The 20,208-nt window shown below is 34.5% G+C and overlaps 1 protein-coding gene across 3 annotated transcripts in view; it reads right to left on the minus strand.

Moving 5' to 3' along the window:
- The window catches only part of ADGRB3 (adhesion G protein-coupled receptor B3), a 740,902-nt gene that overhangs the window by 290,970 nt on the left and 429,724 nt on the right, over positions 1 to 20,208 (minus strand). For all 3 annotated transcript variants that reach the window (XM_074398120.1, XM_074398119.1, XM_074398121.1), the window contains one exon: positions 17,594 to 17,637. In XM_074398120.1, the coding sequence (XP_074254221.1) occupies positions 17,594 to 17,637 (44 nt within the window). The remainder of the gene's footprint in view (positions 1 to 17,593; positions 17,638 to 20,208) is intronic.

The raw sequence follows: 20,208 nt of genomic DNA on the forward strand, positions 1-20,208 counted from the left end.
CTCTCATCCTTTGAGTGCCCATTTAATTTGGATATAGACATCTAAATGCTAAAAATTAATTAGCATTTCTGTGCTAGTTCACCATTTGTACCAAATCAGAAAGTAGTTTGGTATAATATAATATCACTACCAGCACCTTTCTTAATAAAACAGGAACAACTGATAAGTGAATAGTTTTGGAAAGAATGAACTACATCTTTAATCATTTCAACAATTACAGGTCAGAGCATATGAGAGCCATCAATTCCGAGGTTTAATCAAAATGCATCAATTAAACTTCCTACCAGAATAGGAGTCTGCATGGAGAAGGTGTTGTACAGATCTTCTGATCTGATTAGACCTACTTGAGACTAATTCTCAACTCTTCTCTTTTCCTCTGCCTCATATGCAGTTGGCCACCAAAGTCTGTTGGTTTGGGTCATAGTAGACACCTCTCTAGCCTGACCACCCCTCTTCACCTTGCCCGCACTGTCCAAACAGCTTACTGCCTGGCCTGTATTCATGTAAGGGCATCCATACAGTTTCCAGCCTGCAGTCAATCACTCCATCAGTACGTTAAGATTATATTTTTTAAAACAATAATTCCTTGTACTTTTCTCTGATTTAATTATTTTTCACGGCTTTCTATAATTTTTAGGAAAAAGTAAAAACTGCCTAGCAAAGCAAACACAAGTCTTACAATTCTTACATATATGGTTTTGCATCTTGGGGCAGCTCACTCCTCTACTGCTGAACTTGGGCTGCCCATTCCTGTCCCCCTGAATTTAAGCTGTCTCCTCTTCTCTTTCCATGAACCTAGGCTACTCACTCACTCACCCATGAACCTAGGTTTTCAGCCTATATTCCCATGAATCTAGGCTGCCCACCCCCTCTCCTTAGATCCTGGGATCCCCACTCATAGCCCCCTGAACCTACGCTAGATACCCTCTCTTGCCCTGAACCTTTACTTCTTGCCCCTCTCCCCCTGAACCTAGCTGCCCAACTGCTCCATCTATGAGTAAAGGTTGCCCAAACCCTCTTGAACCTAGGCTGCCTAACTCCATCCCCGCTAAACTGAGGCTGCCCATCCCTTTCTTCCCTTGAACCCAGGCTGTCTACACGACTCTCCTGAACCTAAGATGCCCACTACCTCTCCTCTGGAACCTAGAAGGCCCCTCTATGTACTTTTTTTTGCTTATTAACTGTAATCTCTTTACTTTCCAGTTTTCATTACTAACTGTTACCTTTTAAGGGAAGAACGTGTGTTTATTAATATGTGTGTCCTCAGTGCCCACCAGAGTAACTTGCACACAAAATATTTTTCACACATGTTGCTTACAATTATTATCAAAAAATCAAATCTTCAACCTCCTTTTGGATGACTTACTATGTGCAGAGGTAGGTACCGGTTTGTAATGGGGTTGGCCAATGAAAAAAACTGAGTCTCGATTTCTAAGAAATTTATTATCTATTTGGTGAAAGATATAAACTCACAGAAAGTTAATTAGAATGTTACTTCAGATCGATAATTTAATAAAAACATGGCTTCAGTCTACTGTTTCTATCTGTTTCCAAAATAGACAGTGGAAATGATCTGGACACCAGATGTTTCTGATACTTCTTTAGGCAAGACATGGACCTTGAGGAAGTATAAAGAGAATAAGACAAATGACTCAGGCCTGTGAAGATGATGACAAAATTTAAATAGGTTAAAAGGAGGCTATTTGTTTATAAGAGATAGTGCAGAATCTTTGCTAACAAAGGTGAAAAATTCTCTGGAGGGCAAGATTGAAGAAGCAAGAGAGAACTGGTTTAACTGTTGAAATCTCTGATGAATCTTAAAAAAATGGAAATCTAGGACCCAGGAGAAGGGGCTACACTTGAAGACTGCTTATAGAGAAATAGGCTTTGGAGGAACTTAAATAGATGGCTCATTCAAACATTATTTTCTAACTTTATAATTAAAAGGTATTTTGAATGTTTTCTAATCATGTCAAAAATACTCCAAATATTTAACATAATGATTTTTATTTAAAACTAATAGACTATATGGAAAGCTAATTTTTATGTATTTATTTTTTAACTTTCAAGTTCGGAAGTACAAATTCAGGTCTGTAAATAGGTAAATTTATATAATGGGGGTTTCTTGCATAGATTATTTCATCACCCAGGTATTAAGCCTAGTATCTATTAGTTGTTTTTCTTAATCCTCTCCCTCTTTCCACCTGCCAACCTCTGAAAGACCCCAGTAAAGTGGATATAAAAGAGATAAGCTCACTTAACTGGAAATCTCTTTATCAGTAATAAGTTGTTGCTGTTGTTTTTTAAAATTTTCCAGTGATGCTGGATGAGATATTAGTGAATTAATAATTTACTTAACCCTAAAAATAGAGGCTAATTAGTGTTCATGATATTTCTAGGTATCCTGTAAGGGAAAGGTTAGCTCAGAAAATTTTATGTAATGTTCATTCATTCAACAAATATTCCCTTTAATATACAATTTTTGAGCACCTAATTGACATTCATCATGAAAACATCTGAAATAGTACACTTTCTTTATAAAGTCAATGATTATGCCTATGTTCAGAGTAGGTCGCAATAAATATCTCATGTTAATATTTTTGACAAGTTTAATTACAGTTTGAACTGATTTCTGTCCTACAGACACACTGCAGTACAATTTGTTAGAAAATACCACTGTCTATTTCCAGTAACAGTAGAACTCTATAAACGACTTTACTGAGCATTTTAAATATCAGAAAGCAATACAGTACTTTCTCCTTTGGAGCTTCAAAGAATTTCCACTAATTAACCCTTTGTCTTCTTAAATTATCACTCTCTAGTATTTCAAGACAACTGAAAGCCTCCTTTTCTAAACCTGTAATATCAACACAAAAAATTACTTCTTTTGCTAACTATGGCTGATTTACTATTTAGCAGAACAAATTAAGAACTTATCAGTAATTATGAAAATAATTTCCTTCTTTTATTGAAATACTTTGCAGGCACTGCAGCTTAGCACATTATTATTCTGGGTGGCGTAGGTGTTGTTGAAAAGCAGTGTGAAAATCAGAGCCTGAATTATGAATTCCACCCATGAACACTGAATCACTTTGTATTTTCTGTGGCAAATGAAATTATTTCTTTCTTGAAGAAAAAGAGCAAGAACACTTTAACTTTGAGAAACACTTAAGATTGGCCAGGCATGGTGGCTTATGCCTGTAATCCCAGCACTTTGGGAGGCTGAGGCGGGCAGATCACCTGAGGTCAGGAGTTTGAGACCAGACTGGCCAACATGGTGAAACCCCATCTCTACTAAGAATGCAAAAAATTAGCTGGGTGCAGTGGCATGTGCCTGTAGTCTCAGCTACCTGGGAGACTGAGGCAGGAGAATCGCTTGAACCCAGGAGGCAGAGGTTGCAGTGAGCTGAGATTGTGCCACTGCACTCCAGCCTGGGCGACAGAGCAAGACTCCATCTAAACACACACACACACACACACACACACACACACAAATTGCTTTATTATATATATTGAACTAGATTACCTATCAACTCAGAAATAGTATTTTATTGATCCATAAAACTGAACATGTCTTTGTATAACATATCTGTCAATAAAGACATGGAGAAAACCTATTTAAATTTATCATAAAATTAAAAGCTTCATTCCATTTTAATTCAGTAAATATTTATTACATAGCTACTCTGCTCTGAGAACTATGCAAGTGTTGGAAAAAATTAAATGAATCATATAGGAAGGATTCAAAGAAATCCATAGAAGGAAGAGGCCTCCCTAAGAAAATCAATGCCATTTAAGAGAGTCTGTTCAGTTTTGCAAGCCTAAAACTATACAAAACAGATTTTCTTGTTATTAGTTTTTGAAGATCATACATATTAGCAACTTGTGATCCATCAGGTCAGGCTGAAAAGATCTATCAACATAAGAACTACATTAAGCTGAGGCATAAATATCTTTTAATTGCAGTAATTACTAAAAGGATAGTTGCTTACCTGTGACAGACTTATGGGTAGTCAGGCCTTTCTAAACAAAGGTGTGGTATTTCTTTTAGCTGCAATACATGCCAGTTGTCTAAGATATTTTTCAATTCTTTCTACCTATTTCTTTTTCATAAATAATTTCTTTTGACTTTTCAGGTATCATGGTTCATTTGGGCTGCTATAACAAAATACCTCACACTGGGTAATTTATAAGCATCAGAAATTTATTGCTTACAGTAATGGATGATGGGAAGTCTAAGATCAAGGGAATAGCAGATTCAGTGTTAGGTGAGTGCTTATTCCTCATAGATGTTGCCATCTACATTTCTACATATGTCAGAAGGGATAAACAAGCTCTTTGGGTTCTTTTTTATGAGAGCAAGAATATCATGATCTCATCACCTCTTAGATGCCCCTCTCATACCACTGCATTGGGGATTAAGTTTCAACATATGAATTTGGGGTAACACAAACATTCAGACCATGGCACTAACATCCTTTCAGTATGTCAAAGGTACTTGGATTATCAGATATTCTTCTATCTTCCATATGTTTATAGATTAGGAGAGGTGAATGCTCATGAATTTAGAACAGTAATGTTAAACATTTTACCTTTTAAATCTCAACTACCTGGTCCTGAGATTTGAAGTTCACAACAGTGAAAGAAAATAAATGCAACTCCTTTTGTAGGTAGCAGATACGGGGCAGTCTTGGCTGTTTCTCTGAATTCCAATTTTAGTGTAGGCTCAAGTTATAAAGTGTAAAGGACCTATACGTGTGTATAATTCCAGAAAGGAAGCTGACAGGCTATAGACTTTAGGAAGTAGTACCTTGTTGGACAGAATTCTGAGACTACATGGTACATTCTGTTTCTAACAAAAAAGCTTAAGCCTCATTGACTAAGCACACAGATATCCACACACAGCAATTCCTGGGTAGCTGCCACTGTGAGGCGTGAACTGGTTAAAAGTGAACTTTTTAGCAATCTTTCTTCACTGCTACTCCTACTTCCCTCTTCCCCTTCTCCTAAAGACCCAACCAACCAACAAAATCAATAAAAAACATGGCACTAACTTTCAAATCTTTGGCTATATTCTCAAACATAGTTTGATAAAACCTAGTAAATACAACCTCACTGCTAAAGATTATAATGACAAATATTCGTGAAAGGAAATAGTGCCACCTACTTTGAGTTTGCCCAGAGTACATCACATTTTGGAATACTGCTAGCTTACTATACTAGTGAAAATTCAGGACAATGAAATGTGCCCAATTCTTGCCAAAGCCCAGTTGTACTAAGAGTATCAAAAAACACTTGAACAACACTAGTTCATACTGAAAAAGAAACACTTGTACAAAGTAGAGTGAGTGACAGACAGCCTTCTATATACTATATATTGGCAGTATCATGTTTTACTATTACATTGAAGATATTAATGTCTTTTAAAATACAAGTTGCCAAATTGCTTTTCTTTTGTAGACCATGTTTATGTGTATTTTAAATGGCGTCTTTTGTTTTCATTCTTTCCAAAATATATTATCTGCAATAAGATCTCAGCTTGACTCCAAATATAACTTTCAAAATATTATTATTGATTTACAGCCCTCAAGTATAATTACTTATGCCTATTATATAAAATGAAAATGATTAAACAGAAGGTTTCATTTTTTTCTATCAAAATCATTATTGATACATGCATTTTTATTCCATTGCTTTTCCTCAATGGCCTCCAAATTTGGATTAATACCCTAAATATTTATTACCAAACCTTAAAATGATTTTCTTTAGATTTATCTTATCTTTATTGATGTTCATTCAAATCTATATTTTAAATAATTTAGATAAACATATTAGTGTGAATTTTAAGAGATATTTGCAAATGCATAATAGATTGCTTGTTAATAATGTCTACAAGAATCAATGTTAGGTACCTTGAATCGCTGAAGAACACCAAACCTGCAAAGTGGTTATTAACTACAGTACAAGTGGGTGATTCTGGATTGGGGGCTTAAAATAAGAAAATGAAATAACAAATTAAGTATTAAGAAAAATGTCCAGTCTTTGTTTATATAGGGTAAAATAGAAAAAAAAAATAGCCTGAGTCATTCAAATGACTGGAAAAATACAGTGCTAAAATTACCTAATATAAATTCTCAGCAATATAAAGCCTGTATCTTTTCAAAATAGAACCACAGACATTAGAAAATTAAGAGGTTAGCCAGGGCCTATCCTAACCAACCAGCTCTGGGTTGCTCTTACAAATACCATATCCATTAATATATTAATAACATAATTTTAAAATTCTTCTTTAAATGTCTCTTGAAATTATCCCAGAGTCCCTGAGAACAGTCTAAATTGGTGAGAAATATTTGATGAATTCCAAGTTTTGCTATTATTGATTTTTAGAGCATTTAGTTTAAGTAAATATTTTGAAAACTGACTTCAATGATTTTCTTAGAAGAAGAAGAAATGGATGAGGCAAAGTGTACATTTCACACAGTATAGACACTGATGAGCGCTTCCTATGACACCTAGGAGTCGTCTGATCAGCATCTTTTGGCAATATTTTTCTCGAGGTTATTTTTTTTCCCTTTCCACTCTGGAAATCCTTCCCAAAGTATACAATACCTTTAAAACATAACTTTTCCAGATACATAAGACCCATTGTTCAAACAAGAGAATAGAAATAAATTTCCTTCCTTGGTACATTCTTTCACTAACCATCCAAGGAACCAGACAACTCATGCATACCCCAAACCTTTATGAGCACCTCCCATACTAGAGAACTTTTTGTTGATTCTTATCATTTACCTACATACAATAGGAAACATTAGGCCAAATTTCAGTAATATGGAGCTTAAAGTGATTAGATATATTACAATTATTTTCATTATCATGCCTTATTTCATATTACTAATTCAAAATTTGAAGGCTGGGTGTGGTAGCTCATGCCTGTAATCTCAGCACTTTGGGAGACAGAGGCAGGTGGATTACAAGGTCAGGAGATCAAGACTATCCTGGCTAACACAGTGAAACCCTGTCTATACTAAAAAAAAAAAAATACAAAAAGTTAGCCAGACATGGTGGCATCTGCTGTGCCTGTAATCCCAACTACTCAGGAGGCTGAGGCAGGGGAATCACTTGAACAAGGGAGGCGGAGGTTGCAGTGAGCCGAGATAGCACCACTGCACTCTAGTCTAGATGACAGAGCAAGACTCTTAAGGAAAAAAAAAAGCAAATTTTCAGTTTCATAACCTCAAATAAATTGACAATGTTTACTGACAAACTGAAAGCTCCTATCTCCTGTAAGATTTTCAGTAAAATATATAGAGGAATTCTGAACAATATTATTCCTTTAAAAACTGTTGACTTTCCAGATTATTATTCATATGGTAAATAATAGACAAAGGAAATAGTAATCTAGATATCACTGGGAATATTTTGGATTTAGAAATACCTACAAACAAAGCCAGGGAGTTTTCATTTCTGAATGTTAGTATCATGCAAGAAAGTTAATATTAGAGAGTAAATTCTGCACCTTTAGTAGTTTGCTTTGTTTTGTTCTAACACACATGGATCCTTGGTTTAATTTCTTCCTTTTGTAATAAATAAGGATATCTTTGGCCGGAATTCTTAGTTACCTTAATTTCAGAAAATATTTAGTTTTCGTTTCATAATTTATATCTACCATTTCTCAAGCATTGCATAATTTACCTGGATAGTTGGGATAACAATCACTGCAGGGCCAGAGAGAAAGGCAGACAGCAGACAAAAGATGAAAGACCTAGCACTTGAGGAAAGCTAGCGGAAATGGACAGAGAACTCAATGGCCAAATGCAACAATTAAGGCCGGGCACAGTGGCTCATGCCTGTAATCCCAGCACTTTGGGATGCCGAGGTGGGTGGATCACTTGAGGTCAGGTGTTTTGAGACCACACTGGCCAAACATGGTGAAACCACATCTATACTAAAAATACAAAAATTAGCCAGGTGTGGTGGTGCGCACCTGTAATCTCAGCTACTCAGGAGGCTGAGGCAGGAGAATCACTTGAACATGGGAGGTGGAGGTTACAGTAAGCCGAGATCGTGCCACTGTACTCCGGCCTCAATGACAGACTCAGTCTAAAAAATAAAAACAAAAACCAGTTAATTAGGTGGCTCAGAAAATCCAGAGACGGATCCCAGATGCTTAAGTGACACTTTTATACATTTTGGATACTTGCTAAGTAAACATTAATAATGAATGGTGGAATCTTGGAGTAAGTCAGTCAAAGAAATATGAATAAATCAATTGAATTAATGGCATTACCTTATTTTCATCTTGATCTATCTACCCATGAAATTCTTACCCTTTAGCACGTTATGTAATTTATATATCTATCATGTTTATAATCATATTACCCCTCAGACCCTCCCACATTTCAGTATCATAAAAAAGGTGTTTTTTGTTTATTTACTGATATGCATGCCAGGCACTTTAAGCAGCAGAACAAGTAATAGGTTCTCAAGAAACATTTGTCAAATGAATAAATACATTACTGAGAACTAATTGAAAAATCTCTTTGGTAAACACAGTAGAATTTACAAAAATGAATGTGACACACTTCTAGTATTCAAATACTTTAGTCTAAAAGGAAATATCAAATAGCTGCAATATAAAGCAGAAAATATAAGGGTTATACAAGATATAGACACAAAGCTCTTTAGGGCAGCACTTCCTGCAGGCATGCTTGGGATATGAGTATCTTATTCAAGAACTATACATATGGGGAGATATTGATTTAAATTTCCTATTCCAACAATAATTTTTTTTCAGATCAACTTTCCCATTAGAATATGCTAGAGATTCTGAACATTATGTGAGAAAATGTGACAATGATCTAGCCAGGATTTACAGATTGATTTCACCACATTTGAGTGATTCAGGGAATCTGTAGACTCAATTTAGCTTAAGGGATCCTAGGTTAATGCAATATAAACCAGCACTAATCAGAGGCAAATAAATTGTTTTTGGAGGAATGTAATTTTTTCCTTGGCCTCAAAGAATTCTCACCAATAGTTTGTTAAGGACAATTAACATGACATATCCTAGCACACTGAAAGATAAAGTACAATGAGTGAGAACTGGAAGAAATAAAAGAGAGCAGAAACAAACCCCCAAAGTTTTCAAATATAAGACATGTCAGCCACAGATTACAAAACAACTATGCTTAATACATTAAAAGAAACACAACAGATTGCAAATGTCTGTGTAAAGTAAAAACCTAAAAAGTAACCTAGCAGATTAAAAATAATTAAATGGAAACTCTAGAAACAAAAATAACAGTAACTCGAATTTAAAACACTATGGATAATTAAATAACAGGTTAGACAAAACTGAAGAGAGAATTAATGAACTGCAAGGTAAGTTAAAAAAGATAACTGAGGGAAAAAAGTAGAGCTATGGAAGAGAGGTTATGCGGTGAAAAGGACAGGAAACAAGATTATCCAGTATTACAGATGAGGATGAGACAAACTATGGGTGAATCTATATTTCAAAAAGTGACAGAGAATTTCCAGAGCTAATGGAAATATTGATCCTCTCTAGCTTTGAGTATCCTACCCTGACCCTGCTTGCAAATATTTTCATTCATTTACTTCAATATGATGTATAATCAATATTTTCTGTGTGCCAATATATAAAAAGTGCTGAAAAGCACTGTTTTGGGCAGGGGCTGTTGGTTTTTGTTTGTTTGTTTGTTTTCCTTTTGTCTGTAAAAGACTAAGTAGTACATACTTTAGGAGTTACAGACATTATGATTTCTTTTGTGACTCAAATTTGCAGTTGTAGTACAAAAGAAGCAATAGACAATGCATAAACAAATAGGAATGATTGTGTCTGATAAAACTTTATTTATAAAAACACGTGGCAGTCTGTATTTGTGCCACAGGTTGTAGTGTGCAAACCCCTATGTTAGATGGTCAAGGTAAGGTTACAATAAAAAATACATAGTGCCATTTGATTCCCAATGTTAGCCCAGAGAATTCGTGTTGAGGGCATGACGCAGCATTTCTGGAACTTTATAGCTCAAGCTAATGGATGTAATGGGCTGCTAATAATATTAGAGGCATTTATGTAAACCTTATCAGTTAAAAAGAATCGTTTTTGTGCTAACAATTTAATAATACACCTTCAAGAAACTAAGCATTTAAAATTTAAAACTATTAAATCTATGACATAACTTAAAACATTCTAAGAAAACTTTTAACATTTTAAGGAATTAAAAAGAAAAAATTATTTGAAGAAAGCTGAAATACTTATAATGGCTTTATGAGAAAACATACATTGTGAATATGACAAAGCTTCAAAAAGTAATGTACAGTATAAACAGAAAAGCAAAAAGTAAAAGCTTCATTTAGTTCTTCACCAATAAATCTTTAATTATATTTCTATTTTTATAAAATTATAATTTTTTCTAGCTTTTTGTAATATTTTTAGAAGAGCAGTGTTGCTTTGTAAACAGAAGCAAACATTTTATTCACGATAAATCTGTAAACCAATAACCCTTCTAAAGTTTGGCATTATCATCTATGACTATGATATAAATTTCATCTTTTTGGAGATCAGGTGATTTTTACTTTATAAGGACTGGTATTTTTGTAATGTAAAGGTCTAGTATTTTCATTTCTTTCAGTATGAAAGGGCAAAAAGTATAACATAGTTTTATAATATTAGAGAATTAATGATTGAACTTGAATGAATAATGGAAAGTTTTAGGGAATTTTAACTTCCCATATGCGAACTCCAAAAATTTAACTTAGCTTCTGCAGTTCTGCAACATGCTTAGTGCAAATATACCTACTAAGGCAAGATTACAAGTGTCAATGAAAATTAGTTATTTTTTACTATTCCAACTACAGAAAAGAACAACTACAAGACCTTAGGAACTATTCAGTAAAATGGAACATGCTGGCACCTAGAATATACAGTGAACATAGAGGCTGCACATAACAATGTTAATTTACAAGATTGAATATCAGATGTTTGTCATACAATTGTGATTTCTTTCTAAAGTATGACTGCTATAATGTAATCTGTTACATGTTAACATATTTTAAACAGACCAATCTCTACTACAAAAGTAGTAAAACTTCTTGAGGTTAAATCGTTTTTCAATTCCTGTCTATGGTTAATTGAATTACTAGAAATTTCTAGAAATAGTTTTCTACTGAAATGCTGGCTATACCTTGTAAAATATTTTTAATACAGACTTTTATTTTTTTAATTGCTGCTCATGAAAAGTCTTCAGTTAGGTAATTGTGAGTCTGTAAAGGGTGTTTTCACATTTCTTTCCAAACAATGAGACCATGATATTACTATTTTACATGGTTACTATTCTTAGTTTATTTATTTATTAATTGCTTAAAGGAAGTCTCCAAGAAGACCTCTTTCTTGCTCTTTTTGCTCCTGTATTATACTTGTAAGAAAATTATTTCCTGTTCATCTTAGTTGGGTCCAACTGTGTCCCAGTTTGAACAGAACCATATAAAAAAGCTTTATCATTTGGTTATTCCCTGCAGGGAAATATTGGCTAACCAATAATGGTAACACTTTGTATAAGTGTTTAAAATTTCTAAGAGGTAAACAGATTTTTCTTAAGATATACAATGCTGTGTCTTCCAAATGTATAGATATGTCAGTCATTGAGAGAGCAAAGAAAATGATGTCAACTTCCCTAAAATAAGAAGATGAAGTTGAAGTGTTAGTTTATGTTTTCTAGGCATTACACTGTGAGGTAAATGAAATTTTGACTTTAAGTATGAATGACAAAGGGAGAGAAAGATATTCTGGTTATGAAGAAATAAGGGTAATGGAAGCAAAGGGGAGGAATTAGTTCAATTCAATTACTTAACTTTGAGAGAAAATAAGCCAGTGTCAGTCTCAGTCAAGATGTGACTGTTGCTACTTCCAACTCCAATAAATCAATTTGAAATGTAGAAAAAATGGTGAAGTCTAGTCCTTAGAAGCTTTTATTTTCAATGACAAGATAGGTAAATAAATTAAAATGGATTGATGAAACTGTTTACCATAGTAAGCCATGGTTAAGAAGTCACAATAAAACCTCAGTCAATTAAAACAAACATTTTCTGAAAACAAACATAGTTCTTCACAGATGTGAGAGTATTAGATGAATGGTTACAAGATCCATAAAGGTCACAGGCTATTTTAAGGGAAGGATTATAGGTTTTCCAGGAAACACAGTCACCATGCATGATCTAATACGCAAAATCCAAATTTAGAGTAGCTCAAAGAATGTGCAAATAATCAATCACTCAAATGAAAACTTTGTGAGCCACTTTAAAAGAACATTTAACTGCCTATCTTCCTATTTGGATATGCTTTGTTTCATTCTCTTGCCTAACTAACCTGGCCAGAACTTCCAACATTATGTTAAATGGGAGTGGTGAGAGAGGGCATCCTTGTCTTCTGCCGGTTTTCAAAGGGAATGCTTCCAGCTTTTGCCCATTCATATGATATTGGCTATATGTTTGTCATAAACATCTCTTACTATTTTGAGATATGTTCCATCAATACTTAGTTTATTAAGAGTTTTTAGCATGAAGTGGTATTCAATCTTATCGAAGATCTTTTCTGCATCTACTGAAGAAAATATATTCTATTTAAAATAAGCCTATATCTGAAGTGAGAAAATTACTTTGAATTTATTTTATGTATCACATACAATGAAGCATTTTCAATATCTTGTTAATTAGTGAGCAAAAGTAAAATAAATTTATGTTTCTAAATTATCTAAAGATGTTATGTCTAATGATAGTAAAACGATATGCCTTTATTTGAGATAATCGGGATAACAGATTATCCTTGGAAATAAAATCAGTTGTTTATAATGGATCTTACTACTGTAATAAGCTGAAACACTCTCCATCAAACTTCCAATATTAGGTTTAATAAATGCTAGAAATATTTATCAACTGATAAAATCAAACGGATATGGGAATAATTCTTAGATAGAAAGTGTACCTAGGAGACATGCAAACATTCATTCTTTTACAAAAGTAGCCAATAAATATTTATCAAAATATGCTATATACAGGTATAGTAGGCACCAACAGTGCAGTGATGAATAAGAAAGACAAAGTATCTCTCTTACGGTGCTTATTTTCTAGTCGGGAAAGATGCAACAAACAAAAAGAAGAATGCATGCTGTGAAATTATAAAACAGGGTGATGTAAAGAGAACAGCAGGGCAACATTTTTGATTAGGTGGGCAGAGATATCATCATGGAGAGATGTAAAAGGAGATACAATGGAGCACAGTTTATGGACGAAAATTAATTGGAAATCATGCCAAATGTCATCAATTTAGAGAATAGTAAATCAACAATGACATACCCGTACAATGCAGCAGATATAAGGAATGAAATATAGCTAGTGTAATATAAAAATTTCCAAGATATTTGTTGAATTTAAAATTGGGATTGTTAAGTGTTCATACAGTATATAAACATTTAAGTAAAAACAGTGTGAATACCTATGAATGCATATGTCAATGCATAAATGGATATCTGAAATTATGAACAACAAAATGTAAATGGAATGATCTTAGAGATGGGGTGGATGTGGAGACCCAAGATGGTGATGATCAATGGGGCTCTTTACATTAACAGTCTGTCTTAAAATTTCATAAGTAAAAAAAATACTCATACATTGCTTTTGTAATTAAAAATCATTTTTTAATTAAAAATAATATCAAATTGATAAACCAAAATAAAAGCACAACTTCTAACTTGAACTTTATTACTTCAATCTTGAAAATAAGTCAGATCTTTTCTGTATAAAAAAAGAAGCAGCACTATCTCTTCACTATTAGCTATACTTAGAGAACCTATACTCAAATTCAATATCATTACATCAATAAAACTATTGTGTATATATGAATATAGTCAAAATAGAAAGCAGATGTAAAGAAACAAAATAAACTTGTCTTAACCTTCACTGTTTAAAGCTCATCTAGAAAAAACAATAATAAAACAATGGTAAAAACTGTGATGGGAAAGAAGCTCTGTCGCAATGGCAAGGTTTTTGATCACTCTTCAGATACATCATGAAAACATGAACTATACCTAACCCTTGAGATGATCTTCTTTGAAAGACAAGTAAACACACTTCCTCTCCCTAGACAGTTTTCTTTGAGGACAACTTAAAAGTTGAATTTTGTAAAGTTGAGACATTCTTTGTGATGGATGAGAGTTATGTTATTGGCATATGTTAGGGAAAGCGGAATATGATTGATTCCTAAGGTGAATGCTGACCTCAGACACCAATAGTTTCATAAATTCAACTTAACACTGTATACTATCTATGAAAAGTAGCCAACAGGAGGCACAAAATAAGGGACTATCTCTTGTTGTACTGTCCCTTTAATAATCCTAAGAGCCTTTTGGAATAACTAATACTTTCCCCTATTTAGATCAATAAAGAAGCATAAGCTACCCAGTAAAAAGATAATAAAACTATATTAAAGTTGCTTATTATTTGCAGAGACATGGAAAGTAAAATCAGGAGTTCAAGATGGCATGTTTCTTGGGCAGAAAATATTCTACTAGATTTTTATAGCATTTTATTCTTCACTTGGCTATATAACATACTCAGTGCACCTTAGATTATACCACCAATAGGAAGAATCAATATCGTGAAAATGGCCATACTGCCCCAAGTAATTTACAGATTCAATGCTATTCCCATCAAGCTGCCAATGACCTTCTTCACAGAACTGGAAAAAACCACCTTAAACTTCATATGGAACCAAAAGAGAGCCTGCATAGCCAAGTCAATCCTAAGCAAAAAGAACAAAGCAGTAGGCATCACACTAGCGGACTTCAAACTATACTACAAGGCTACAGTAATCAAAACAGCATGCTACTGGTACCAAAACAGAGATATAGACCAATGGAACAGAGAAGAGGCCTTGGAGGCAACACAACATATCTACAACCATCCGATCTTTGACAAACCTGAAAAAAACAAGCAATGGGGAAAGGATTCCCTGTTTAATAAATGGTGTTGGGAAAACTGGCTAGCCATGTGCAGAAAGCAGAAACTGGACCCCTTCCTGACACCTTACACTAAAATTAACTCCAGATGGATTAAAGACTTAAACATAAGACCTAACACCATAAAAACCCTAGAAGAAAATCTAGGCAAAACCATTCAGGACATAGGTGTAAGCAAGGGCTTCATGACCAAAACACCAAAAGCATTGGCAACAAAAGCCAAAATAGACAAATGGGACCTAATCAAACTCCACAGCTTCTGCACGGCAAAAGAAACAGTCAGTAGAGTGAATTGGCAACCAACAGAATCGGAAAAAATTTTTGCAGTTTACCCATCTGACAAAGGGCTGATATTCAGAATTTACAAAGAACTAAAACAGATCTACAAGAAAAAAACAAACAAGCCCATTCAAAAGTGGGCGAAGGATATGAACAGACACTTTACAAAAGAAGATATACACGAGGCCAACAAACATATGAAAAAATGCTCATCATCACTGGTCATTAGAGAAATGCAAATCAAAACTACATTGAGATACCATCTCATGCCAGTTCAAATGGCGATCATTAAAAAATCTGAAGACAACAGATGCTGGAGAGGATGTGGAGAAATAGGAACACTCTTACACTGTTGGTGGGAATGTACATTAGTTCAACCATTGTGGAAGACAGTGTGGCGATTCCTCAAGGACCTAAAAATAGAAATTCCATTTCACCCAGCAATCCCATTACTGAGTATATATCCAAAGGATTATAAGTCATGCTGCTATAAGGACACATGCACACAAATGTTCATTGCAGCACTGTTTACAATAGCAAAGACCTGGAACCAACCCAAATGCCCATCGATGATAGACTGGACAGGGAAAATGTGGTACATATACACCATGGAATACTATACAGTCATCAAAAATGAGTTCGTGTCCTATGTAGGGACATGGATAAACCTGGAAACCATCATTTAACAAACTGACACAAGAGCAGAAAATCAAACACTGCATGTTCTCACAAGCGGGTGTTGAACAATGAGAACACACAGACACAGGGAGGGGAGCACTACACACTGGGGTCTGTTGTGGGGAAATGGGGGAGGGATGGGGTGGTGGGGAGGTGGGGAGAGATAGCATGGAGAGAAATGGCAGATATAGGTGAAGGGGAGGAAGGCAACAAATCATACTGCCATGTGTGTACCTATGCAACAATCTTGCATGTTTTTCACATGTACCCCTAAACCTAAAATGCAATTAAAAAAAAAAAGATTACTCTCTAATCTTTTCAATGATTGATTAAATACTCAGTACAAATGAAAAAAAAAAAGATTATACCACCAAATTCTTCTCTAGATATTAGTAGAGAGAAAAGCTTGCAAAAATTTTACTACCATGAATTTGTCTGTAAAGTTCCAAAAAGAAAAAAAAATGACCATCAGTAAGGCTATCCAGCTCATATTATCATCAGTTATAGTTGGAATCTCTGTACTTTACTATCATACTGTACTAGAAGTAGAGGATACCCAGAATATCAGAACCTATAGCAAAAAAAAAACATGTTTGACATTAATTATAATTTAAATTACATCAGTATCCTAGACTGAGAAAGTTACCAGAGAGTTTGATTCTTTCCTAGAGAGCCTAAGAATGTTTCTCTTCTAGACTCCCTGGTGAGAGACAAGTTGCAACACAAAACCTCAGATATAAATCATTTTACGTATGAAGAACACCAGGAAAATTATTCAAATATATAGAATCGAACAACATAGTGCTTCACCTAACAGCATATAGATATATAGTGGTATCAGACTTTGGGATTCGTTGATATTTATCTCCCCTCATGCAAAACCAAACCAAATCAAAAAATAAAAGTTGTAACCTACGTAAGTATTTACCATATAGGAGTCTAATCAAGACTTAACTACAGATTTTCCTGCTTTTTGAGACATCAAAATATCATAGAATTATCAAGAAAGTAAAGGTAACTTTGATTAGACATATTGTAATTTCCTCTACAAACAAAAACATGGAATAGTAACTCATATTTATTTAGTGCACTTATTTTTTCTGCCTGAATTCAAAAATTTACAAATTAAAAATTAAATGTCAATGTTTTTATAACAAAGCAATTTGGAAGGACCATATAAATATTGCATTTCTCTGATAATACTTTCAAGGTCAGGTGAGTAATGTATTGGCCAAATGACCATAGAACTTGCTCTTTTATTCTGCAATGCTAAGCTGAATTACTAGGGCAAGATGTTAAGATGGCATTCGAGCTTCTATAAATTCTAAAATATCAGAGCTTTTAAAAATCCTCATGGAATTCTCATTGCAATGTGCCTTACACATTAGGTAATGCAATCCTATCTTGAGATGTAACCTGATGGCATCATTACACACAAACACATTCATCATGCTGTCCTGAAGATTCAAAAAGAGAATGCTTTTTCTCTGAATGTAACATCCTACTGACTTATATTCCTGTTAACTAGCAGGCAGCTGAAATAACTTAATGTGCTTTGAATATTTAGCACAAAGTAATGTAGGAAAACATCTGTCACTTACGTTTTGGAGTCATCCCACAACACACAATAGGGATTCAAAGTACCCTAAAAATAAAGCAGAGAAAGAATACATCTATCTTGAGTACATATATAAAAGATTGAAGGATTATATGAAATAGAAACAGAATGGAAGATTTCTTATCCTATGGTAAGAGACAAATTTAATGATTTCTTTTCGATTTTTTAAATAAGAAATTTGCCTTTCCTTTCTCATAGATTTAGTGACCCATTTTATAAAGTTCTATGAAAACAGTATCTTTATTCCAAATACTCTAACTAGTATTTAGTTTTGCTGAAAATTTAAAGTGAAGTTCTCATATACCATAAGTCCATATTTTGATGATTTTGATTTTGTATTTATATCTCTAAAACATTTTTTGCTAGATTATTTTAAGATCATAGTATTCACAGTATTGAAATCACAGTAAAATATCCTATATTATGACATGTATAATCCCTACCACTACCTCCTCTTCAGCATCTAGTTGATGTTTCCTAGAGACAAGAGATGTCCATTTCTGGAGTTTGTTGACTTGCAATATCTTCTTCCTTTTTTTGAATTTATTTATTTATTTATTTATTTATTTATTTATTTATTTATTTTAAAGATGAGGTTTCACCATGTTGGTCAGGCTGGTCTTGAACTCCTGACCTCAGGTGATCCACTGTCTTGGCCTCCAAAGTGCTTGGATTACAAGGCTGAGCCACCAGTATCTTCTTAATATATCACATATGTATAGGATAATGTCTACTGAAAGTTTAAGTGAAAATGCTAGATTTTAAATTTACTTCAATAATTGTGAATTAAATACCTACCATGACCTTGAAGATGATACCATGGGGTTTTCACACTGCATTATTCAACGTATGTCTGTTTTGAAGAGTTCTAATGTATTTAGATACATGTATCTACAGAATCTGTCATATGCCTGAAGAGCCTTTTCTTATCCATTAAACATACACTGTTGATTTCAAGTTCTCTCATTCTCCACATGACTCATTTCTTGGAGCACACACTTTTAAAGTGCATTTAGGAAAATCATTCACTTGTGTCTGACCTGTGCAGAGCAAAGCAGTACCACTGCCTCTCCAATTCAGGTGCCCTCTTTCTAATAATGCAAACTAAGATTGTATTAGATATTTTGGTAGACTCTTCCTTAGCTATACAAGTATTATTCATACATTGCAATCTCTGGTGAGTTTTTAAAATCCTGATTTTGGCATCCCATATATTCACTATTGCTTTTAAGCTTTGTGCCATTACACGATTAAAAAAAACAAACATGAGTATCTTTGTCTTCATCCGACTTAGTCATTGATAATAATAATTAAAAGAGCAAGGTAGTTAAAAAATACAGTCCTGAAACAAGCCCCTGACTTCCTTCCACAGGTGGATGAGGTCCCTCATTGCCAGCAAGCTATGATCCAGCCCTCAGGCTTCAGTCTTGTCTACAAACATACAGTCACTAGAGTGTATCTGGGAAAGCAAATTCTTTCAAAGTTCAGAGAAGCTCTTCTGGAGACATGCCTTTTTAAATGCTGTTTGATGAGTCCATTCTAAATTTTTGCCAGAAATAAATAGTAAGCTCACTGTTCTAAAATGTATGAAATTCACCCCAAACTTATATATTATTCATTTTAATTGAGACACATGAGAAACTCCAACATTGCAGCATCCCAGTTATTCTCAAAAATCCTCGAAAGATCACATATCTAAGGTGTCTTACTACTTCTTTTTTTAAAGCAATCAGAAAATGCATTTGTTTTTGTTTCCCACTCTTCCTTTAAGATTTATTTAGTAAAAATGGTCTTTCTTGCTTCTGGATGGAAATTTAGACCTAATTTGAAAAAAAAACTCCAAAGTTTTGAGTCACTCTTAAATAATAGACTTTGATTGTCACACCAACCCAAATGCCCATCAATGATAGACTTGACAAAGAAAATGTGGCACATACACACCATGGAATACTACACAGCCATAAAAAACGATGAGTTCGTATCCTTTGTAGGGACTTGGATGAATTTGGAAACCGTAATTCTCAGCAAACTGACACAAGAACAGAAAACCAAACACCGCATAGTGGGTTCTCACTCATAGTGGGTACTGAACAATGAGAACATGTGGACTCTGGGAGAGGAGCATCACACACTAGGGGGAGTGGAGAGGGCAGGGGAGGGACAGGGGGAGGAGGTGGAGGGTGGGGAGGGATAACATGGAAATAAATGCCGGTAGATGAAGGGGGAATAGAGGCAGCAAACCACCTGGTTATGTATGCACCTATGCAATAACCCTGCATGACCTGCACATGTACCCCAGAACCTAAAGCAAAATTTAAAAAAAATTACATTGGTCATGTCATTAGCAATTGAAAATGATCTGTTACAAACGATAATCAAAACACAGAACCTGACTGTCATCTTCCCTCCTGCAGATGAAGGACTGGGGCAAACATGGGGCATGACTCTGCCAGTGGCCAGAGGAGTAGAGGGGTGAGGAAGAGGAGGTAAAGAAGGCAAGAGTTTTCACCTGCCCACTAAGGTCCAAAGTCAGCTCTGAGCAGTCTGGCCCTATTTGATGATTTAAGTTGACTTTCTCACTGAGACAGTCAGGTGGGA

The sequence above is a fragment of the Saimiri boliviensis genome, chromosome 4 (genome assembly GCF_048565385.1).
Source record: "Saimiri boliviensis isolate mSaiBol1 chromosome 4, mSaiBol1.pri, whole genome shotgun sequence".
NCBI classification, from domain to species: domain Eukaryota; kingdom Metazoa; phylum Chordata; class Mammalia; order Primates; family Cebidae; genus Saimiri; species Saimiri boliviensis.